This window comes from Natrix helvetica, assembly GCF_964273705.1.
Source record: "Natrix helvetica genome assembly, chromosome: 1".
NCBI lineage: Eukaryota > Metazoa > Chordata > Lepidosauria > Squamata > Natricidae > Natrix > Natrix helvetica.
In genome coordinates, this window is record NC_138548.1 from 1,629,034 (window position 1) to 1,651,728 (window position 22,695).

Genomic DNA, 22,695 nt, shown 5'->3' on the forward strand with positions numbered 1-22,695 from the left:
CACCCATAATGCAATGTGCGACACTCTTCAGTGCGCATATGGGCACTACAGGCGCGACACCCCATTTTTGCATGCTTTTTCTGCCCTCCCCAGGCTTCAGAGGCTTTATAGGAGCCTGGGGAGGGCGAAAAGATTCTTCCCCCCCCCCCCGAGACCCTCCGGAGGCTTCAGGGACAGTCCAGAGGCTTCCCTGACGCATTCGGAGCGCTGAAAACGACCCTCCAAGCAAACCAGTTTTCTCAGAGGGTCGTTTAAAGTGTTCCGAAGGCTTCAGGGACCGTCCGGAAGCTTCCCTGACGCCTTCGGAGCGCTTAAAACGACCCTCCGAGCAAACCGGAAGTCACTTCCGATTTCCTCAGATGGTCGTTTTAAGCGTTCCGAAGGCTTCAGGGAAGCCTCCAGACGGTCCCTGAAGCCTCCGGAGGGCCTCTGGGGGGGCGGGGGAGGCTCTTTCCGCCCTCCCCAGGCTCCTATAAATCTTCTGGAGCCTGGGGAGGGCGAAAAATGGCTTTAAAAAACGGTGAACTCAGCTGGCCAGCGCGCACGTGCGCTGGCCAGCTGACAGGGCAGTGCCTCGCGTGCCCTGACAAATGGCTCCACGTGCCACCTGTGGCACGCGTGCCATAGGTTCGCCATCACTGCTATATTCCATTCCATTCTATTCTATTCCATTCTATTGTCTTCCATTCCATTCAATATTCTTCTATTCAATCTATTCTATTCTATTCCATTCTATTCTATTTCATTCTATTGTCTTCCATTACATTCAATCTATTCTTCTATTCAATCTATTCTGTTCTGTTCTATTCTCTTTATATTCTATATTCTGTTCTGTTCTGTTCTATTCCATTCCATTCCATTCCATTCAATCCTATTCTTCTATTCTATTCCATTCCGTTCCATTCCTATGTTCTGTTCTGTTCTGGTCCAGTCCGGTCTATTCTATTATGAAAATTCCTCCCCCCCCTCCCCCGGACGTCCCTGCCTTTGTTGAGGATCTGCCTCTCTGCCTACTTCTCTCTTGCAAACACAGACCGAGGAGATTGCCACTGCAGCATCCCCAGTGCCCACGGTTGGGCAGCTCCTTCTGCCAAGGATGTGACCCCATCAGCCGTTCCCAGGCAGGCTTTAATTCCTTTCCCTGCCTCTCTCCGACAGACATCAACGAGTGCGCCGATCCCGTCAACTGCATCAACGGCCTTTGCGTCAACACGCCAGGCAGCTACCTCTGCAACTGCCCTCAGGACTTCGAGCTGAACCCCACCGGAGTGGGCTGTGTGGGTAAGGAGGATCCCCACGGGGTCTCCGGGTGGCATGCACTGGGAAGTCCTCCACGCGGTGCCGTCCATATCATTCTTTTATTCCATAAACTTATATGAGCCAGGGTGGCGCAGTGGTCAGAGCGCAGTACTGCAGGCTACTTCTGCTGACTGCCGGATGCCTAAAATTTGGCAGTTCAAACCTCACCAGGCTCAAGGTTGCCTCAGCCTTTCCGTCCTTCCGAGGTCAGTAAAATGAGGACCCAGATTGTTGGGGTCAATAGGCTGACTCTCAACAGCTTAGAGAGGGCTGTAAAAGTATAAGGGCTATTGCAAAGGAGGGATGGGGGGAAGGAGGGAGGGAGGGAGGGTGGAAGGAGCCATAGGCTGACTCTGTAAAACACTTAGAGGGGGCTGTAAAACACTTTGAAGTGGCATATAAGTCTAAGTGGGAAGGAAGGAAGGAAGGAAGGAAGGAAGGAAGGAAGGAAGGAAGGAAGGAAGGAAGGAAGGAAGGAAGGAGCAAGAGACTGACTCTGAAAACCACTTAGAGACGGCTGTAAAAGCACTGTGAAGGGAAAGGGCCCATCTCCCTGTGCAAAGCTAACTCAGAGCGGCTTCCAATTAACAGCATAAACATGAAAAATGTTAAATTCAGAAATTAAAATAAACCCAAAATATAACAACAAATCCAGGTTTTTATGAGAACATCTGCACAGGTGCATTCTGGGAGTTGAAGTCCGCCACCTTAAAATGGTTACGGTTGAGAAACACTCGGCTAACAGATGACATGATGGCTGTTGCATTGGGAAAAAAACAATCCCTCAGCTGATCTATCCCAGAAAGAATTCCCACCCCCACCCCCACCCCTTTGCAAAGGCAGAGCTTGTTGACATGTGTTGGACACACAACTGCCTCTTGTATGCATCCTTGGACCTGAAGCCCCCTGAATGTCATCTAACTAACAATCTGAACTGGGCTCTCCGCACGTGATCCGTAGTGAACTGCGCAAACTAGCACCTGTATTTCCTGCATTGGATGAGGAGAGCACAGCTTTCTCCTTCTTGTCCTGGCCACCTTTTACAGAGCCACGATCAAGAGCGTTTTAACAAACCGCATCCCTGTTTGGTTCGGTGGCAACAGGCCCCAGATAGAAAGTCCCTACAGAGAGTGGTGAGGACAGTGGAGAAGATCATAGGAAACTCACTTTCTGTCACTTGGGATACTGCTTATAAGCGCTATGTGCTTAGAGCTGGAAGCATTGTTAGAGACCCCACACACTCACTCCAGGGTCTGTTTCTGTCACTCCCTTCTGGGAGGAGGTTTCAAAGTATTTCTAGCAGGATTACCAGATTATGTAAAAACTTTGTTCCCTACACCATCCGCAAGATTCGCAAACTCGCAAGATTCATTTTTCTTACCATGTAGATGTGGGTTAATATATGTATAATATATGTGGGTATCAGGGGCGGATTCTGGATTCTTTTACTGCCGGTCTGCTCAGGGACGCGCTTTGCACGCACACGCATGCCGGTAGTGAAAAAATAGCTTCTGCGCATGCAAAGAAACAAAAAACAAGATGGCAGCACTTACAGCGCTGCCGATAGAGCCAGTTCGGGGAAGAAGGTGACCGAGTTACTACCTACTCAGGCAAACCGGTCCGAACTGGTAGGAACCCACCCCTGGTGGGTATGTGCATGACTTTTGCATTTATGTGTTTATTTGTTTTGTCGTGTTTCTGTGGTGTCTATTGGAGGGGGCTGCTGACCCTTGGAGAGCTGTGTCCTGTACTGAGAGCGGTGGGTGGCTGCCAGAATAACTGAGGCGGAGACAGGTTTATTCCTGAACATTAACAAACTAACAGGGTAACCGGCTCCGAGACCGGCACAGCTCCCTTTTATACTCCAAGCTGTCAGATGGTCAGCCAATCAGCCGTCGGCTTTCTCCCACCAATACACAACAGAGTGAGCATGCTCAGAACGTGACAAGCTGTCTACAACGAAATTTCATTTTAATGTAGGCCGATTAGTGTACATTCAAAGCCACAATAAAGTTATCCTAAGTAAGTCCTCTTCCTCCGCCTCCTGCAGTTTTCCTTCACTCTCCTTCTGTCTCCCTCCCTCCCTCCCTCCCTCCCTCTCTCCTTCCCACCCAGACACCCGAGTGGGGAACTGTTTCCTGGACACGCAAGACCGCGGCGACGGCGGGATCTCGTGCAGTGCGGAAATCGGCGTGGGCGTGACACGGGCTTCCTGCTGCTGCTCCCTGGGCCGGGCCTGGGGGAACCCCTGCGAGCTCTGCCCGGCTGCCAACACCAGTGAGTTGTGGTGCCAGCTGTGCCAGGGCTGCATCGCTGGACCAATTGATTTGTGCGGCTGATTTCCTGCAGGAGGTTTGCAGGCATTAAAATAGCAATGCCACAAAATCACCCTTTAAAACGTCAAAGCGGGGGGGGGGGAGGGTTGCATGCGCGCCTCCACCCATAATTCTATGTGCCCGCCCCCCCATGCATGCACGCGCTCCCCCCTGCACTTCCCCCCCCACCGCGCTTTTGGCACGTGATGGCATGGTGGACTCGTTTTAGCCTCTGGAGCCTGGGGGGGGGGCGGGAAACAGCCTGCCCCCCAGGGGCCCTCCGAAGGCCAGAAATGGCCTGTGTTTGGACTTCTGGTTTGCACATTGGGCTGTTTTTCACCCTCTGGGAGCTTCAGTGAAGCCTCCGGAGGACAAAAAATGGCCCAACATGCAAACCGGAAGTTCGAGAACAGGTTGCCCATTGGGATATTTTTCTCCCTCCAGAGGCTTCAGAGGTGCCACTGGTTCACCATCATGGGAGTAGCAGATTTGGAAAGGGACCTTGGAGGTCTTCTAGTCCAACCCCCTGCTCAAGCAGGAAGCCCTATCCCGAAGATGTTGAACTTATGGCACCTCTCTGCGGGCACACCATCCATCGCTGCAGCCCACCTCCACTGTGCATGTGTGCATGTGCCTCCCCCCCGGCCAGCTCTGTGTGTGGGGGGTTCTCATTGCATTTTGGGGGCCTCGCACAGCACCTCCGTGCCCCATTTTGGGCCTGCACCAAGCTGGAAGCCAAAACTGGGTGGGGGGCGCATGTGGGGGAATTGAGTGCACATGTGGGGGGGCAGGGCACACGGGGAGGGTCACATGCACATTGCATTGTGTGTGCAGGTGCTTTCAGCACACAACACAAAAAAAAGGTTAGCTGTCACTGCCCTATCCCATGCCGGATAAAGGAGCGTTGAATCTCTTCCCAACCCAAAGGTGCTTCTTTTCAAGAGGCCTTACCTCATCCAAGGTAGCATGGCTGACTGGGGAATTCTGGGAGTCGTAGTCCACCCGTCTTAAAGTGACCACCAAGGTTGAAATAAAGATACCCCCCACCCCAAAGTCTAAACTCCACCTGGAATGCACTTCTCTCACCCTACAGCCGAATACAAGACCCTTTGTCCGGGCGGAGAAGGCTTCCGGCCAAACCCCATCACGGTCATTTTGGAAGGTAAGTCAGTAGATCACTTGGGCAGGGGGCAGGGAGGGGGGCTGAAAAGGATTTCTTGAGCCCACCTGAACTTACAGACCCTCTGAAATTCAGCGCCGGAGAGCATCTGTGGATGCCAAAACCCTTGCAAATTGAAAACGCATCACGTTACTAATGGCATCCCTGGGAAACATTTCCCAGCTTTAAAAGAACATTCAGAGGGCATCGTTTTTATCGGGATGATGAACTGAGGGAATAAGAGGCATCAAAAGAGAGTGAGGGAGAGAGGGAAAAAAGCATCCATTCTGGCTGCAGAATAAAGCAAAATATTCAATTGGATTGATCGGCGGGGTTGATCCTTTAATCAGGAGTTGGCAGGTTTTCGGATCTCTGCTGCAATTCAAATTAATTAGTCGGTTATTTTGCAACGTTGAGGCCATTTGGTATGGGCGGTTGGAGCAGATTTTGCAATTCTGGTGCCATTCTTACAGCTACTCTCCAGAAAACAAAAGCTGAAAATTTTGCCCAGAAGGTTTCAGATAATGAGAATCTGGGGCAGCCCCAAGGAAGCCGCGGAGAAAGGCGAACATTTTGGGCTCCGCGTGCCAGAAAGTCAGAAAATGCCTCCCTTGATTTTGTACGGGGTGTACATTCCTCCACCTCATGAGAGGTGATGGGGTGGGGAGGGGGATTTTGTAGTATCCTTCCACTGTCACCCCCACAAAGCCACGCCCACAAAGCCACGCCCACAGAACCGGTAGTAAAAAAAATAAATCCCACCACTTCAGTTCCACCCTGAACAAAAGAGAAACTTTATTCTTGAGAGAGAGAGAGAGCCTTTCTGGGACTATTAGCAAAGGTGGGGAGGTTACTTTCCAAGAGCACATTTCTCCTTTTCTCATCCAGGGAGGGATAATGTTCTGCCTTTTTAAAATTTCCTAGAATATTTCATTTTTTTCTAGGAGAGAGGTGGGTGCTAGCTTTCTACACGTTAAAAAAAACATATAATATAGAGAAATAATAATATAATATAAAGAAGCATACAGTCATTACAAAAATGAAACGTGTGTGCACGGCACTCCCTGACGTACGGCCACAACAGAGCCCCAAATTTCCGTGGCTAAGCGAGTTTTGCCTCATTTTACGACCTTTCCTGCCACGGTTGTTAAGTGAATTGCTGTACTCGTTAAGCTAGTCACACGGTTGTTAAGCGAACATGGCTTTCCCCCTTGACTTTGCTCGCCAGAAGGTTGCAAAAGGGGATAGTGTGACCGTCATAAACGTGAGTCAGTTGCCAAGTGTGTGAATTTCGATCATGTGACCACGGGGATGCTGCAACGGTCGTAAGTGTGAAAAATGGTCATAAGTCTGGTTTTTCAGGGCCGTTGTAACTTTGAATGGTCACTCAATGAACTTGTATATCGAGGACTGCCTATCACAATAAAAGCGTGCTAAAATATCGGAGCACTTGGTACCATTTCCCAGAATTTTACAAAACACATCAAGAAATTGCAGCTTCCTGCAATAACACCAGCGGAACTGCAAAAAACTGTGCTACTCGGAACATTGTATATTTTAAGAAGGTACTTGGTTGATACCTAGGACGCTGGCAGCAACCCATATCAACCATTAAGACCAGTCAATGGTATTTGTGACGCATTTTTAAATGTTCAGTTGACTGAGTTTCATGTTTAATGAATAAAAGACATAATAATAATCTGCTAGACCTTCAAACATCCAGATTTGCCTATCTCAGGTCCTTGATGATAACTCAATCAGCAGACAAAAATGCTCAACCCAGCCTGAACATCTGGCTGACTGTGTGATTAATGATGATGATGATGATACCAAATCTCAAGCCAACATGGCAAGCTAAACCATCTACTATACATGGATGTCTTAAAAATGTATGCAAAAAGCCCCACTGAACCTAAATGTTTGGAAAACTTTGGAATCAGCAAAAGATTCAGCAAAAATGTGCAAAAATGGAAAACAGTTCTAACAGCAAATGGGGGGAACATTGGTGAAGTCAACATCAGACAAGGAATCATCCAGGGGGACTCATTTTCACCACTACTGTTCAACATCGCATTAATTCCACTGACAATAATCCTACGAAACACAAAACTGGGATACCAAATCTCAAGCCAACCTGGCAAGATAAACCATCTACTATACACAAATGACTTAAAAATGTATGCAAAAAGCCCCACTGAACTTAAATCAATACTCAATGCAGTTTAGCTGTTCAGCAGTGACATCAAAATGAACTTTGGACTTGAAAAATGTCCTATATTATCCATGCGGCAAGGAAAAATGGAAAAAACAGAAGGAATAGAACTGGGAAATGGAAGCATAGTGAAAGCATTAGCAAAGGAAGATGGTTACACGTACCTAGGCATATTGGAAGCACATAACATATTGAATGGAAAAGTCAAAGAGTCAACACAAAAGGAGTACATCAGGAGGGTCCGCAAAATATTAAGATCAAAGCTGAATGCTGGAAACATAATTAAAGCCATTAATACGTGGGCAGGGCAGTTCCAGTGATAGGCTACTCAGCTGGAATCATCAACTGGACTTTGGCTGAACTGGAAAACTTGGACAGTAAAACGTGCAAACTTTTGAATATGTACCACGCTTTACGTCCATGAAGTGGCATCGTCAGGTTGTACCTGCCAAGAAAAATAGGGGGCTATTGCAAATCCATCAAACTGTAGAAGAAGAAAAATGAAGTTTGAATGATTATGTGAACCAAAGTACAGAAAAATTGCTGCAGGCTATGAAAACGGAGAACAATATAAACACAACAGAAACACAGACAGAATACAAGGAAAAACAACAGGATGACAGATTAAATAGATGGAAAACCAAAGCTTTGCACGGACAGCACTTGAAAAACATTGAAGGAAAATGTGATGGCAACTTGACATGGACATGGCTTAAGATGGGAACCATCAAGAAAGAAACGGAAGGTTTAATACTGGCTGCTCAAGAACAAGCACTACAAACTAATGCCATGAAAGCGAAGATACAAAAATCCACTGGCAACCCAAACTGCCGACTTTGCCACCAACAAAATCGAAACTGTTTCACGTTTAATATGTGAATGCAGCAAAATCGCACAAACTGATTACAAAGCTAGACACGACCGAGTTGCTAAATTAATCCACTGGTCATTATGTAAAAAAATACGACTTGTCTGTGTCCAAAAGGTCATGGGAGCACGAAGTGGAAAAAGTTACCGAAAATGAGAAGGTGAAGATCTTGTGGGAGTTTCGAATTCAAACGGATCGTCATTTGGAGCACAACACGCCAGATATCACGGTTGTAGAGGGCCGAAGTGTACAGTTTATTGATATCGCTGTTGCTGGAGATGCCAGAGTCGAAGAAAAAGAACTGGGAAAAATCATGAAATACCGCGACCTGGCCATCGAAACCACCTGATTATGGATGAAACATGTAACAGTGATACCCATTGTCATCGGGGCACTTGGTACCACGTCCAAGAATTTTACAAAAAATTATGTAAAAAATTGATGTAAAAAATTTTACATCAAGAAATTTCAGCTTCCTGCAATAACACCGGCGGAACTGCAAAAAACTGTGCTGCTCAGAACATTGTATATTTTAAGGAGGTCCTTGGTTGATATACCTGGGACGCTGGGAGCAACCCGTATCAACCATTAGTACCAGTCAATTGTATTTGTGACACATCTTTAAATGTTCAGTTGTCTGAGTTTTATGTTTCATGAATAAAAGAGGTAATAATAATAATTCAGTTGACTGAGTTTCATGTTTAATGAATAAACAATATAATGATAATAATAAATATGTGAACTGCATTTGTTGAATTAATTCATTATTATTATTTATTATTAAAAAGAATGATGAACACACAGACTTTTCTCCATTTGTGTCTTTGCACTAATTTTATCTGCAATCCCATTTGTGGGGGCAGAGAGAGAGACCCATTCTCCACTGTCCCCGTCCCCATCCCCAAAAGTCAGATCCTTGATCTTCCTTTCCTCTCTCTGACAGATATAGACGAGTGCCAGGAGCTGCCAGGCCTTTGCCAAGGTGGCAATTGTGTCAATACCTTTGGGAGCTTCCAGTGTGAGTGTCCCCCGGGCTATTACCTGAATGAGGACACCCGTATTTGCGAAGGTGAGTCTGTGGGGAAAGGGGTGTAGGTACCCATTGCAGCCCATGGATTCTCCCAACCCATTCACTTAGAATAGGGTCTCCTAACCGTGATCCCTTTAAGACAGATGGACTTCAACTCCCAGGATTCCCCCTGTTTACTCTCTGGAGAACTAGGGAGGGTCTCTTTTGAGTCGCTTCCTACACCCTCCTTTCCATCTGCACCCTGTTATAGTTTTTATGTCTGGGGGTCTCCCTCCTGTCTCCTGAGATCATTTCCTCCCAGCAGGGACCTCCCCTCTGCAGATTTCACACCCTTGTCCTGGGAGTGCTGACCAACTGACCTGCTTTTGGCCCCTGTTCTCACAGCCTTTGATATTTCCCTTCCAGACATCGATGAGTGCTCTGCCCACATCGGCATTTGCGGACCAGGGACCTGTTACAACACACTCGGCAACTACACCTGTGTGTGCCCCCCGGAGTACATGCAAGTCAACGGAGGGAACAACTGTATGGGTACGAACAGCCCTGCAGGGTGGGCTGAAAGGGAGGAGGGGGCAAATGGGGTGAGGGAGCAATTAGCCCCGGTCTCCTACAGTGGCTGGATGGCCCTCCAGGTAACTCAGCTGAGGGACCCATGGACTAACCTAGCTATCAAAAGATAGACTGCCCTTATCTCTGGAGGTTCCACATCAAACAGAGAGAAGAGGAGAATGCTGTGGTTTGGGCTTTCCTTCTTCAAAACTGAGAGACTTTTTAAATAAGGTCTCAAAGGGATCAGAATCCATCTAGCCATCTTCTAGCCTCCAGTGGTGGTCGGCCCAAGGAGCTTCAGGAAGGCCCTGAGTTGGACATGAAGGCAATCACACCTCAGATGCTGATTTCATTGTCCCCAGCCCATAGTTCAAATCCAGAGTTTAGATGGAGGAAAAGAGAGGGGTTTGCATGGATGAGTGGGTGGGTGGGTGGATGGATGGATGGATGAATAGATAGATAATACTGATAGATAGTGATAAGAGTGATAGATAAAAGAGAGAGGAAAATATGGATGGATGGATGGATGGATGGATGGATGGAGAAAGAAGGATCGATAATGATAGATAGGTGGGTAGGAAGGTAGGGTGATAGAACCAATAGATTAGAGGAAAAGATGGATGGAGGATGGATGGATGGATAGATGATTTATAGATGAGAGACAGAGCGAATAGTTGGAGAGCGAGAGAGAGGCCCTCCAGAAGTAGAAAATAGGTAGATAGATAGGAAAATCAGACAGACAGAAAGACAGACAGACAAATAGATAATATGATAGACCGACAGACAGATACACAGACAGATTAGTAGAAAATAGGTAAGTAGATGATAGGTAAATAGGAAGATATGAGAGAGAGAGAGATGATAGAAAGATAGAAGATAGATAGATGCATGGATGGATAGATGGGTGGGTGGGTGGTGGACGGACAGGCGGACGGACAAAGAGACGTAGAGAAGATAGCAATAGAGATAGAGAGACCGACAGAGATAAGCAGGTCTTAATGGAGGCACTTCTCAAAATGTCTCAGCTCCTCCCAAACAGATCGGACTTTGCCAAAGTGAGACCGGGGGGGGGAGGGGGGGAGGGGGCGGTGGCCTTTGGGGCTGGGGGCGGGGCCTCTTCGCCCACTGACGTTCCCCGGCTGCCTTCCTTTCAGACATGCGGAAAAGCCTCTGCTACCGGAACTACAACGACACCTGTGAGAACGAGCTCTCCTTCAACATGACCAAGAAGATGTGCTGCTGCTCCTACAACATTGGCAAGGCCTGGAACAAGCCCTGCGAACCCTGCCCCACGCCGGCCAGCTGTGAGTGGGCCCTCTGCCCCCTCGCCTCCGTGATGTCCTTAAGCCGGGCATCTTGGCTGCCAAGTGAATCCACAGTCGTTAAGCAAACACTTCGTTCGTTAAGTGAACCCATTGTTCACGAGGAGTTTTTCCTAAAAAAATAACCCAGCATGAAATGCCTTTCTTTTTTTTGTTTGCAAAAACATCCTAAACCACAGTCAAGTGTGGCAAATGGCCACAAATGCAGGCTAGTTGCCGAGCACCCAAAGTGTGGCCACATGACCTGGGTGTCAGGTTTCCAAAAAATGTCCTAATTGATTCATGAGTATCGCAAACGGCCTCTCTCCCGGGCTCCAGAAGCCCTCCAGAAGCCGAAAATGGGCCTGTTTCCGAACTTCTGGTAGACCCTTTTTCGCCCTCCCAAGGGTCCAGAGGCTTTCCCCAAGCCTCCAGGCGGGCAAAAACATCATCTCCCAGGCTCCGGAGGCCCTCTGGAAGCTGGAAACGGGCCCGTTTACGGACTTCCGGAACTTGTGGTAGGCCCGTTTTTCGCCCTCCCAGAGCCATCCCACAGGCCCTCTACTTACCTGGCATGATGAACAGGCCGCGTGGAGACTCCGGGGAGGGGAGGGGTGGGCAGGGCCAGCCAGTCCTCGGAACAACTGGTTCGGCGAACCAGATGCAAAATTAACACCCGGTTCGCCTGAAACAGTCCAAACTGGCTGAATCCCTCTCCTGCTGTCAGACCTTTGGAACTGGGTTGTTAGTACCATTTGGTCACCATAACTTCAATCCTAACCCTAACCCATTATCAGTGCTAGAAGGGAGTAGGGTTTGCTCTCTGTTTCTATTCTAGTTGCCTGACCTGTCATAGTTGGTGAGAGTGGTCTTGATGATTCCTTGATTACGCTTTTTACTGTTAGCTTGTTTAACTGTTGATCCTTGATTAGGGTATTGTTTGCTTCTGGATTGTCAGTCTAATGTTAATCCTGGTTTTAAACCCTACTTATCTGCATGTTGATTGCTGGCAAGGAGGCGTTTCGGCCTTTTTGTTTCCTTCTGGGCCACAACTTTTGAACGGTATGTAGATGTTGTTAATCTCTATGTGTTTGTCGACGGCTGATTTGATGATGGCTGATCCCTGTTGGCAAAGAAAACAGCCCAGCTCAGAGAGCACCAATGACCGCATAGTTCAACCCCGAGCTACAAATATTCTCTTCTACCTACACCTGAGTTGCTCAATGTCTATGGAGATTCTCAGTCATCTTGGTTATGGTAGTATCAAGGCTGCTTTTTCAAGAGGCAACTGGACTTCCTTGTTTTTTCTTTGAAGACATTTCACTTCTCATTGAAGAAGCTTCTTCAGCTCTGACTGGATGGTGGGGAAGGGAAGGATTTATACCCCTTGCAGACAAAGCTGGTCATTTGCATCCTTTTAGAGGGTCATTGAGGCCACCTGGAGGTTTCTCTGTGTCCTCAAGGTCACCTGAGTGGGGCAAACGGGGGAGGAGCCTTCTTGGAACTGCGGAAAGGGCTGTGTTATAGACCGGAGATGATGTCATATCCCTCGGCCTCTGTTGAGAGAAGGCTATTCAATTTGGACACAGGTGGCCTCTTCGACTCCTGTTTCAAGTTAGCAGTACTCTCTGTCCAGAAGGTGGACTTTGCTGTCTTCAAAGAGAGGCCTTTGTCTTTTAAAGGCAGACGGACTGTTGAATCTAGTCCTGATGGGTTTGTTCTCCCATGTTGTGCCATGTGTTTGTGAAGTGGCTGTTTTGTTTCCCCAATGTACAGATCTGCACAGGGCTCACTGCATTGTGTTGCATATCCCACGTTGCTCAGTTTGTGTCTGAGTGTTTTATCCTTGGGATGGAGAAGATTGTGCCTTTGTGTCCACATATGTTGTGTTGGCTGAAGATCCTCTTGAGCTTTTCAGATATCACTTTTGCCTTTCCAGGAAATGCCTCTGGAGAAACATGACCAAGTCTTTCTTTTCTAGCTGAATACCAGATCCTGTGCGGCAACCAGGCGCCCGGCTTCATCATCGACATCCACACAGGGAAGCCAATTGGTGAGTGTACCCCAAATTTCGTGTGACCCATCACTGCTATCTTTGCACGGAGGCTGATGTTTGTGTCAGTGCTTCAATCCAACCTAAATGCTAAACTAAGAAGAGTTTATAAGAAAAACAAAACCCTGTTTGTACTTTTCAATTTTTCCAGATTTTATTTTTAAGATGAATGACTGTTGTGATTTTTTTTTTAAAAAAGAATGTTTAAAAAAAGTGAAAACCATCCTAAAAGCAATAGAGATAAGAACAAAAGTGTCAAGCTTCCAACTGATGAACCTAAGCAAGCAAGCACTGTTGAGACGATCCAATCTCTTAATGCAAAACTTTATTGAGTACATCATTTTGGCACAGAATGAAAGCAAAACCAGCTTTGGCTTTCTGTATACAACCAATTTTGTTGTATTTAAGTACAATGACAATAAAGATTATACTTATACTTATTCCTGTGCAATTCAATATAATTAAAGTATAGAATCCTCCCACCCTCCTATTAGTGCAGGTTGCATTGTCCAATTGAGTGTCACAACGGTGTGAGAAGATGTCTCGCAAGTCTGGCAAACCCCTGCTGACGTAACCTTGACTCTCACGCCTTGATTGCTTGATGTTTACAATCCCCATTCCAATCCCCTCTCCCCTCCCTCCATAGTGTCTCATTGGCGAGCTGAGAAGCAGTAAAAGTGATAGCAGTCTGAATACAAGTCAGAAATGTAAAGATATTTAAATTTAGTAGCTGGAGCGGTGGGCTTGTGCACTGAGGCAGAACATACCACTGTAGTTGATTGGTTGGAGGGGGGTGGCTAATGTGTGAGGCAATCAGCACTATAATTGGTTGCTGTGGGTGTGCAGGGGGAGTTTCCCTGTTTTCCCGCCTTTTTCTTTTCTGTGTTCTGTATACCATTTAGATTTACCTCATCTTAGATTGGGTAATGGATAGGCACACACAGGCTTAACGGTAACAACAGCTCTTTATTCAGTACAAGTGAGAACAATCCAGCGAAGGTTGGGTCTGACAGCAGCCCTTTTATAGGGAGCTGTCAGACCCTTCGACCAATGAGATTAAATCTCTGTTCCCGCCGGAACAGAGGACCTTGGTGGAAACCATTGTAGTTAGAACAAGTATCTAACACCTCATGATGTTCCTGCGTTCCTGGCTATATTGTCTGCTCATGCATGAGGCAATATGCACTGTGATTGGTTGCTCTGGGTGTAAAGAGGGAGTTTCCCTTTTTCGCCGCCTTTTTCTTTTGTGCGCCTTGTGTGCTCTGGGATTTACCTCATGATGCTCCTGTTTGCCAGACTATCTAGTTTGCTAGTCTATATATTGATGTAAAATATCTTTATTTATATAAAACTATGAGTTTGTTTCAGCACCTCTGACTTTATTTGGACACCGGCGGTGTAATTAATTCCCTGACAAGAAAGCAATAAAACAACAAATACATCACCGGGAATGTTTGAATCCCACACAATTCTTTACTCACTTCAGTTGATCCCATGGTTCCCATAGCTAAATGGGGGTGGGGTGTCTTTTGCTCATGCTCAGCCTTGTGTCACACACATCCTGCCCCCTTGAAAAGAAGGTGGGGCTTTTTTCAAACTGGCCCCGTCCTCTTCCACCCCCTCCCTCTTTCCATGCAGATATTGACGAGTGCAGTGAGATTCCGGCCATTTGCACCAACGGCGTCTGCATCAACCAGATCGGCAGTTTCCGCTGCGAATGCCCCATCGGCTTCAGTTATAACAACATCTTGCTGATCTGCGAAGGTCAGAGTCAGGGGTGGCATTTAAGGGTGTGTGTGTGAACTTTTCACCTCCAAAGGGAATTGTGACAAGCAGGATAAAAGTGGTGAATGGATTGGGTGAGTGGTGATACAGGAAGAAGAAACGACCGGGGAGATACAGCCGCATCTGCCATGAATATCATTTAATTTCTTTGTAAATACAGGTAGTCTTTGCTTAGCGACAGCCATTGGGACCGACCTCTCCATTATTAAATGGTACAGTTGAAAAGAACAATGTCTTGGGATTGCTCCAACTGAACGACAGTTGCATCAGTTCTGGTTGCAGTTGTTCACTGATTTCTGTGAGAGCCATTTGTGACTTCCCACTGGCTTCCCCATTGACTTTGCTTGGAGGAAGCTGGCAGGGAAGCTCATTGATGGCGATCACGCAATGGAGGGACATTGTGATGGCAGCAGCTATAGGTAGTCCTTGACTTATAGCCACAGTTGAGCCCAGAATTTATGTTGCTAAGTGTGACAGTTGTTAAGTGAGTTGTGCATGATTTTTACAACCTTTCTTGCCACAAGTGAATCACTGCAGTTTTTAAATTAGCAACATGACAGCTAAGTGAATCTGGCTTCTCTGTTGACTTTGCTTGTCCGAAGGTCGCAAAAGGTGACCCGGGACACAGCAACAGTCGTAAATATGAGTCAGTTGCCCAAGCGTCTGAATTTTGATCATTTGACCGTGGGGATGATGCAGCAGTTGTAGGTGTGAAAAATGGTCACTAAATGAACCTTTGTAAGTCGAGGACTACCTATATTGTAGATCTCCTCATTTAGTGCGGACATAAGTTCAAACAATCACAAAATGAATGGTTGCTAAACAAGGACTACCTAAGGATTTAATGGGTTCAGTTTTCAGGACAGGGGTGTCCATGGGGGGGGGGGGGCTTAAAACAGTCAAAGGGCAGATATGGCTGCTCAATCAAAGCCCCCCACAATCTTCTCCCACTGCCCCTCTGGTTCCTCTCTCTCTTCTAACATGGACAATAGGCAAAAGACAAAATGCGATGTCTTGTCCCCCTGGTGTGGTTGTGGAGAAGCCGCAATGGCAAAGATGTGGTTTTTCAATATACAGGTAGCCCTCAGCTTATGACCACAATGGAACTCGAAATTTATGTTGCTAAGCGAGAAACTTGCACGGTGCGTTTTGCCCCAGTTTTACGATTTTTCCTGCCACATTTGTTACCTGAATCGCTGTTGTTGTTAAATTAGTAACACGGTTGTTAAGTGAATCTGGCTTCCTCACTGATGTTGCTTGGCAGAAGGTTGCAAAAGGGATCATGTGACCCCGGGACACTGCGGCCGTCATAAATGTGAGTCACTGGCCAAGCATCCGAATTTTGATCACGAGTCCATGGGGATGCTGCAATGGTCGTGTGAAAACTGGTCATAAGTTCCTTTTTTCAGTGCCGTTGTAACTACGGACACTAAGTGAACTGTTGTAAGTCGAGGACTTCCTGTATAGCAGAGCAACTGAGAGAAGGCATGGGGTGTTCAGGTCAAAATCAGGGAGACATTTGTCCTTCTGTCTCTTGCTGACATTTTTCTTCCTCTTTTTCCGTCCCCTGGCAGACATAGATGAATGCAGCGGAGGGGAAAATCTCTGCCAACGAAACGCCGATTGCTTAAATATCCCGGGCAGTTACCGGTGTGAATGCTCTTCAGGATACAAGTTGTCACCAAGTGGAGCGTGTGTCGGTAAGACCGGTTTGAACCCTGATCTTAAGACGATGAAGGAGAAGGAAACAATTTTGATCGTTTCAATAGAAGTAATCCTCAACTTACAACCACAATTAGGACCAGAATTTTCATTGTAGTTGTTAAGTGAGTCGCACCCAATTTTTACAACCGTTATTGCCATGGTGGCTAAGGGAATCAGGGCTGCCGTGAATTGAATTAAATTCAGTGTGAATTGAATTCAATTCAGTGTGAATTGAATTCAATTCACACTGAATTGAATTAAATTCACACTGAATTGAATTAAATTCACACTGAATTGAATTCAATTCAGTGTGAATTGAATCACACTGTCAGGTTTCCTAAAACTGACAGAGACTGAGGGGAGGGGAGGAACAGGGGTAAAGTTCAGCTATAATTCAAACGAGGCTCAGATCTGACTGTCTGTCAGGTTTCCTAAAAATGCCCGAATTGATTCATGAGTCGAGCCAAGTTTCAAAACAAAACTAATCATTTATTAGGAGCACCGTTAGGCAAGGCCTTTTTTGCAGTCAGATCTAAGCTTCGTTTGAATTATGGCTGAACTTTACCCCTGTTCCTTCCCTCCCCTCAGTCTGTGTCATAAATCACATTCACCTATGCGGTGCACCCCTCCCAAGCCTGCTGCAGTCATCTGAGATCCGACTCTAGCCGAAAGTATGCGTGGAATGCATTCCCCTCCCCTCCCCATTTCCTCACTATGACAAGAGTTGACACACGTGGTCATTAAACGAATCCGGCTTCCCCTGTTGACTCTCTTGTCGGAAGCTGGTTTCCAAGGGCCCAAATTTTGATCACGTGACCATCGAAAAGTCCACACATCCTCAAGTAACCAAGGTTGGGAAAAATTGGTTCATTTGAACAGCAGGAAGAAGAAAAAGTGGGTCACACCTTCTAAGGGTTGGAGCATCGCACTGTGCTTTGGTCTAAGCCTAACCAGCCTCAGATTTGGGCTCGTCCTTCTTCCCGGCTTTTCTCTCTTCAAGCGAATTTCCTGTGTTTTTTTTTGTGTTGCAGGCCGCAACGAGTGCCAAGAGATTCCCAACGTGTGCAGCCATGGGGATTGTGTCGACACGGAAGGGAGTTACCTTTGCATCTGCTACAACGGGTTCAAAGCCACGGGGGACCTGACCATGTGCATGGGTCAGTATCGCAGGGGTTTGACGTCCTTACAGTACGCCAGCCCTGCGGAGACGTCTCCCTTCTTCCTAAAATTTCCAGTTATAGGCCTGTTTTGCTTGTTCACCAGTTGTTCACACAACAGGAAGTTCCCACCCTGTAGTAGTGCATATTGTGTAACCTTGAGCCCATCACCATATCAACCTACCTGGAGGAGTTGTCATTGGGGGAGTTTACCTTTAGGGTATTTTGTCCCAAAGGTGCTTTTTTAAAGAGGCAACTGGACTGTCTCGTTTTTCTTTGAAGACGTTTCGCTTCTCATCCAAGAAGCTTCTTCAGCTCTGACTGGATGGTGGGGAAGGGAAGGATTTATACTCCTTGCAGACTGCTGTGTCAGGGTACCAAATACGCTATATTGCCAAAAGTGTTCGCTCACCCATCCACATAATCAGACTCCGTTGTGAGTGAATACTTTTGGCAATATAGTGCAATATCCAAAAGTAAATCAGAGTTCGAGGCGAAGTATTGCTCCAAGTTCCAATTGATGAAGAGAGCCACGTTGGCACATCTGGGAAAACCCGAAACTGAAAGCTTCCCGGTTTCCCCCACCCAGTTGAAAGTTCAAGATCTTGCATCCCCACACCCACCAGTCCATCACATGGTCCAATCTCCCACTGCCACGCTGGCTGCTTTCACCCATCCAGTTCTGGTCAGGTGAAAAGACAAAGGATAACCTTGGCTTTCTAGAAAGAATTTTGTTATGGCTACCTGTCATCTAACTCCGTACAATCCCATCTTCCCACAATAGAAAATGCATAGTAGAATAATAGAAAGTGTGGCAGGCCAAAGAGCCAAAAAAAAAGATGGCTGCAGGCCTGACATGCTGGTCATTTGCATTATTTTAGAGAGTCATTGAGGCCACTTGGAGGTGATACGACATCATCTACCTTTCTCCAGCCTACAACACAATCCATTCAGCAGTTCCAAGAAGGTGCCGCACCCATTTGCACTACTCAGGTGACCCCGAGGACATAGAAAAACCTCCAAGTGGCCTCAATTACCCTCAGAAAGCGTGGAAATGACCAGTTGATACGACTCGCTGAAAGAACGCAAATGCCGAACTGTCTGCAAGGAATATAAATCCAAGTATCCCTTGGGGAGCCTGTGTGGTGAGAGGATAACTTGGAATATAGAGCCCTAGGGCTGGAAAGGACTTCAGAGGTCTTCTAGTCCAACCCCCTGCTCAAGGCAGGAGTCCTTACACCAGTGGTGGGTTCCGAATCCCGTCGCAACTGGTACGCTGCGACTGGGCTGGGCATCCACCACATGCACGGGCACTGCGCACACATGCGCGCCCACCACCTCAGTGGAGCATCATGTTTGCACTGTATGCTGTGTGCGCAAATGGCGCAGTTGGTCAAATACAGCTCAGGAAAGCGGGCAGGTGGGTGGACCCTCTGAAGCACCGTACCGGAACGGAGCCTGTACCATGGGTGTACCATCCGCAACCCACCACTGGCTTACACCAACCTCACCCAATAGTTGTCCAGTCTATTTTTGAAATCCTCCAGCAATGGAGCATCCGTAACATTATATGGTGGGTTTTTAAAATGGGGTGATGTTGGCCTACTTCACAGGGTTGTTGTTGTAAAGGTTACTGTGGAGCCATCTCCGTGAATGTCACACTGATGTGATTGTGGTAATATCAACAACAATAATAATTGCACCTTGGCCTGTGAGATGGGTGGCTGGTCAATTTAATCAATCAATAATAATATCTCCCTGTCACTCTCGTGTGGGCGTTTCCTCGTTCACCTGGCAGACATCGACGAATGCGACCGTCAACCCTGCGGGAACGGCACCTGCAAGAACACGGTGGGGTCCTACAACTGTCTCTGCTTCCCGGGCTTCGAACTGACCCACAACAACGACTGCATGGGTAAGGGGGCGTGGTTGGGACCAGAGGAGGGGCCGGCTGAGCCTCTGGGAATGGTGGTGCTGACCCCCCACACGTCCCACCCTCCTCTTCCCACAGATATCGACGAGTGCTCCTCCCTGGCTGGGCAAGTCTGCCGCAATGGACAGTGTATCAACAACATGGGGTCCTTCCGGTGCCTGTGCCAGGAGGGCTACGACCACACACCGGATGGCAAGAATTGCGTCGGTGGGTATCTCCCAGGGTCCTCGGGGGGTCCTGAGAGAACCAATGTGTCGTTCCCCCATCTTCTCTTGCTTTATAGGGACACACCCCTCTGCCCTGGATTTACATTTCTTCTTCCTGGAAGGGTTAGGGCCATGATGGCGAACCTATGGCACGCAGGCCACAGGTGGCACACAGAGCCATTTCTTAGGGCACGCAAGGCGTTGATTTAGACCATCATCTTTGGCCGTTTTTCACCCTCCGGAGGCTTCAGGGGGCTTTCCTGAAGCCTCCGGAGAGAGAGAAAGAGCCTTATGGGCAACCCGGAAGTCAGTTCCTGAACTTCTGGTTTGCGAGTTGGGGCCGTTTTTTGCCCTGTGCTCTGGAGGGCGAAGGCCGGCCCAACACGCAAACCGGAAGTTGAAACCCCCACCCCCCCGCATCTGCACTCTGCCCTCTGCGTGTGACCCCCACACATGTGCACGCGACTCCCCCTCTCACCCCGCTCCCACGCATACGTGCATGACCCCCCCACGCTTGCCCTGCCACCCCACATATTGATTTCCAAAGGCTTAGCCAGTGTCTCCTACACCTGTGTAGTGTCGGAAACCCTCCCTGATATCCAGGGCAGGGCCAGCAGCTCCCAGCTATGGGGAAGGTGACGTGGGGTTTTTTCTTCCACGCAGACATCAACGAGTGCGTCAGCCTACTCGGGAGCTGCTCCCCGGGAACCTGCCACAATTTGGAAGGTTCTTTCCGTTGCATCTGCCCTCCCGGCTACGAAGTGCAGAACGACAACTGTATCGGTAAGAAGCACAACGCACCACAGACAAACGCTTGATGTTTGTGTCCTGCGCTGGGGGGCAAGGATGTCTGTGGCCCCCTCTGACTTTGACCCCTAGGTGGCGCATCAGGGAATAGGTTCCTCCCTGGGTCAAGTCAAGACGGTGGCCAGACCCACCTTTTTTTATGTGCATTGATCCATGGAAGGAGGGGATTTTCCTGCTCCTTCCAGCACTAAAAACTGCCTATGGATCGAATTTGGGGTGAAAAGAGATGTGGGGGGCAGCCTGTAATCCATCTTGGTGGGTTGCAGATATCAACGAGTGCGAGGAAGACCCCAACATCTGTCTCTTCGGTACCTGCACCAACACCCCTGGCAGTTTTCAGTGCATCTGCCCGCCTGGTTTTGTTCTGTCCGACAATGGTCGGCGCTGCTTTGGTGAGTTTGCCAGCCACGAACGGTTACGATCTCCGGGCTTGGGGGCGGGGGATGTTCTGTCTCCACTCTCTGCGTGCATTGGACTACATCTCCCATCACCTCAGTCCAAAGCTTCCCCGCTTTAGGGAGCTGGAATCTCGGACGATCAGCCATCCTGCCCAGTGGGAAATTATCTCAGGAATATCGGTTTATGGAGCACATGGCAGCATTCCGTCTGTGCACCGGCAGGCAGCAGCAGTGAGGGAGGGGGGGGCAAGTGGATGGTTTCACGTGCACAGCCTCATCCCGCACATGTGCAAATGGTGTCTTGCACACTCGCCTGCCACTTCCGTGGTCCGGTTCCCAACATGTCACGGACCGGTGCTGATCCACAAGCAGGGGGTTGGAAACCAGAATCAGAATAGAGCTGGAAGGGACCTTGGAGGTCTTCTAGTCCAGCCCCCCCATACAGGAGACCCCATCCCATTTCACACAAATGGCTGAATAGCAAGAGCACTTAGGCTTACGGTATATACAGCTTTACAGTGGTTTTACGGAGTCAGCCTCTTACCCCTTCCTTCCTTTGCACTTAGACTTATATACCGCTTTACAGCCCTCTCTAAGTAATTTACAGAGTCAGCTTCTTGCCCCCAACAATCCGGGTCCTCATCTTACTGACCTTGGAAGGATGGAAGGCTGAATCAACCTTGAGCCTGTGAGGATCGAACTCCTGGCAGTCGGCAGAGTTAGCCTGCAATGCTGCATTCTAACCTCTGCACCATCACAGTTTGTTCACCTCTTTTATTGCGTAGCTTCCATGACAGCCATGGACCTGACCCAATTAATTCAGGGCCCCACACACGAAGGTGGCCACACTCTGGATCTTGTTTTCGTATCTGAACAGTGGACGAGTGATCTGGGAAGAGGGGTTGTAACCATCACTCCCCTGTCATGGTCAGATCACTCATGTCTCCGGCTGGACTTCCCTGGCGCTACCCCCCACCGTGAGGAGGCGGAACCAAACTGTCCAAGTTGGTACCGCCCCAGGCGCCTGATGGAACCGGATAGGTTCCAGACGGAGCTTGGGCCATTCCCTGTAGCCCTGACCCGCTCTCGCTCCGAGAACCTAGTGGCCGCCTGGAATAGGGTGGCCGCTGGGGCCCTGGACCGAGTTGCGCCTTTGCGGCCTCTCCTGCGGCGACGACCCACCCGGGCTCCTTGGTTTACCGAGGACCTGAGGGTGATGAAGCGCCATAGAAGACGCCTAGAGGGCAGGTGGAGGTCCTCACGCTCCGAATCTGACCGAACACAGGTAAGAGCCTATTCACGGACTTACCTTGTGGCATTAAGAGTGGCCAAACGCAGACATTGTGCCACTCTTATTGCATCCGCCGATAACCGCCCTGCCGCCCTGTTTCGGGTGACCTGCTCTCTCTTATCACAGAGGACGCGGGAAGCCCCTTTACAGGGCAGAGCAGTGGAGTTTGGGGAATATCTGCAGGACAAAATTGCTCAGATCCGGAGCGGATGGGCCCCCTTCAGTGGACCAGAGGAGCCGCCAACAGTGAGTCTTGTGAGACCATTCTGGGAGGAGTTTGATTCTGTTGCCCCCGAGGATTTGGATAGGTTGCGTGGACGGCTGCGACCGACCACATGTTTAATGGACCCGTGTCCCTCCTGGTTGGTACTGGCATCCTGGGAAGTGACACGAGGCTGGCTACTGGGCCTGGTGAACGCCTCTTTGAGCGAGGGGTCCTTTCCTGCCGCCTTGAAAGAGGCGGTGGTGAGGCCCTTACTCAAGAGGCCTTCCCTTGACCCGATGGAGCTAGCTAATTATCGTCCAGTCTCCAACCTTCCCTTTTTAGCGAAGGTTGTAGAGAATGTGGTGGCACAGCAGTTTCCACGACACCTTGAGGAATCCGAATATCTAGACCCACGCCAGTCCG

General features: G+C 48.5%; 1 protein-coding gene across 1 annotated transcript in view; it reads left to right on the plus strand.

Moving 5' to 3' along the window:
- FBN3 (fibrillin 3) overlaps window positions 1–22,695 on the plus strand; it is a gene marked incomplete at both ends in the record, with an annotated part of 154,835 nt that overhangs the window by 98,927 nt on the left and 33,213 nt on the right. Inside the window, 14 exons of the mRNA XM_081938392.1 lie at window positions 1,159–1,281; window positions 3,415–3,576; window positions 4,708–4,776; window positions 8,797–8,922; window positions 9,289–9,414; window positions 10,587–10,736; window positions 12,715–12,786; window positions 14,425–14,550; window positions 16,146–16,271; window positions 17,307–17,432; window positions 19,231–19,347; window positions 19,444–19,572; window positions 20,235–20,354; window positions 20,645–20,770. Of these exons, the coding sequence (XP_081794518.1) occupies window positions 1,159–1,281; window positions 3,415–3,576; window positions 4,708–4,776; window positions 8,797–8,922; window positions 9,289–9,414; window positions 10,587–10,736; window positions 12,715–12,786; window positions 14,425–14,550; window positions 16,146–16,271; window positions 17,307–17,432; window positions 19,231–19,347; window positions 19,444–19,572; window positions 20,235–20,354; window positions 20,645–20,770 (1,698 nt within the window). The remainder of the gene's footprint in view (window positions 1–1,158; window positions 1,282–3,414; window positions 3,577–4,707; window positions 4,777–8,796; window positions 8,923–9,288; window positions 9,415–10,586; window positions 10,737–12,714; window positions 12,787–14,424; window positions 14,551–16,145; window positions 16,272–17,306; window positions 17,433–19,230; window positions 19,348–19,443; window positions 19,573–20,234; window positions 20,355–20,644; window positions 20,771–22,695) is intronic.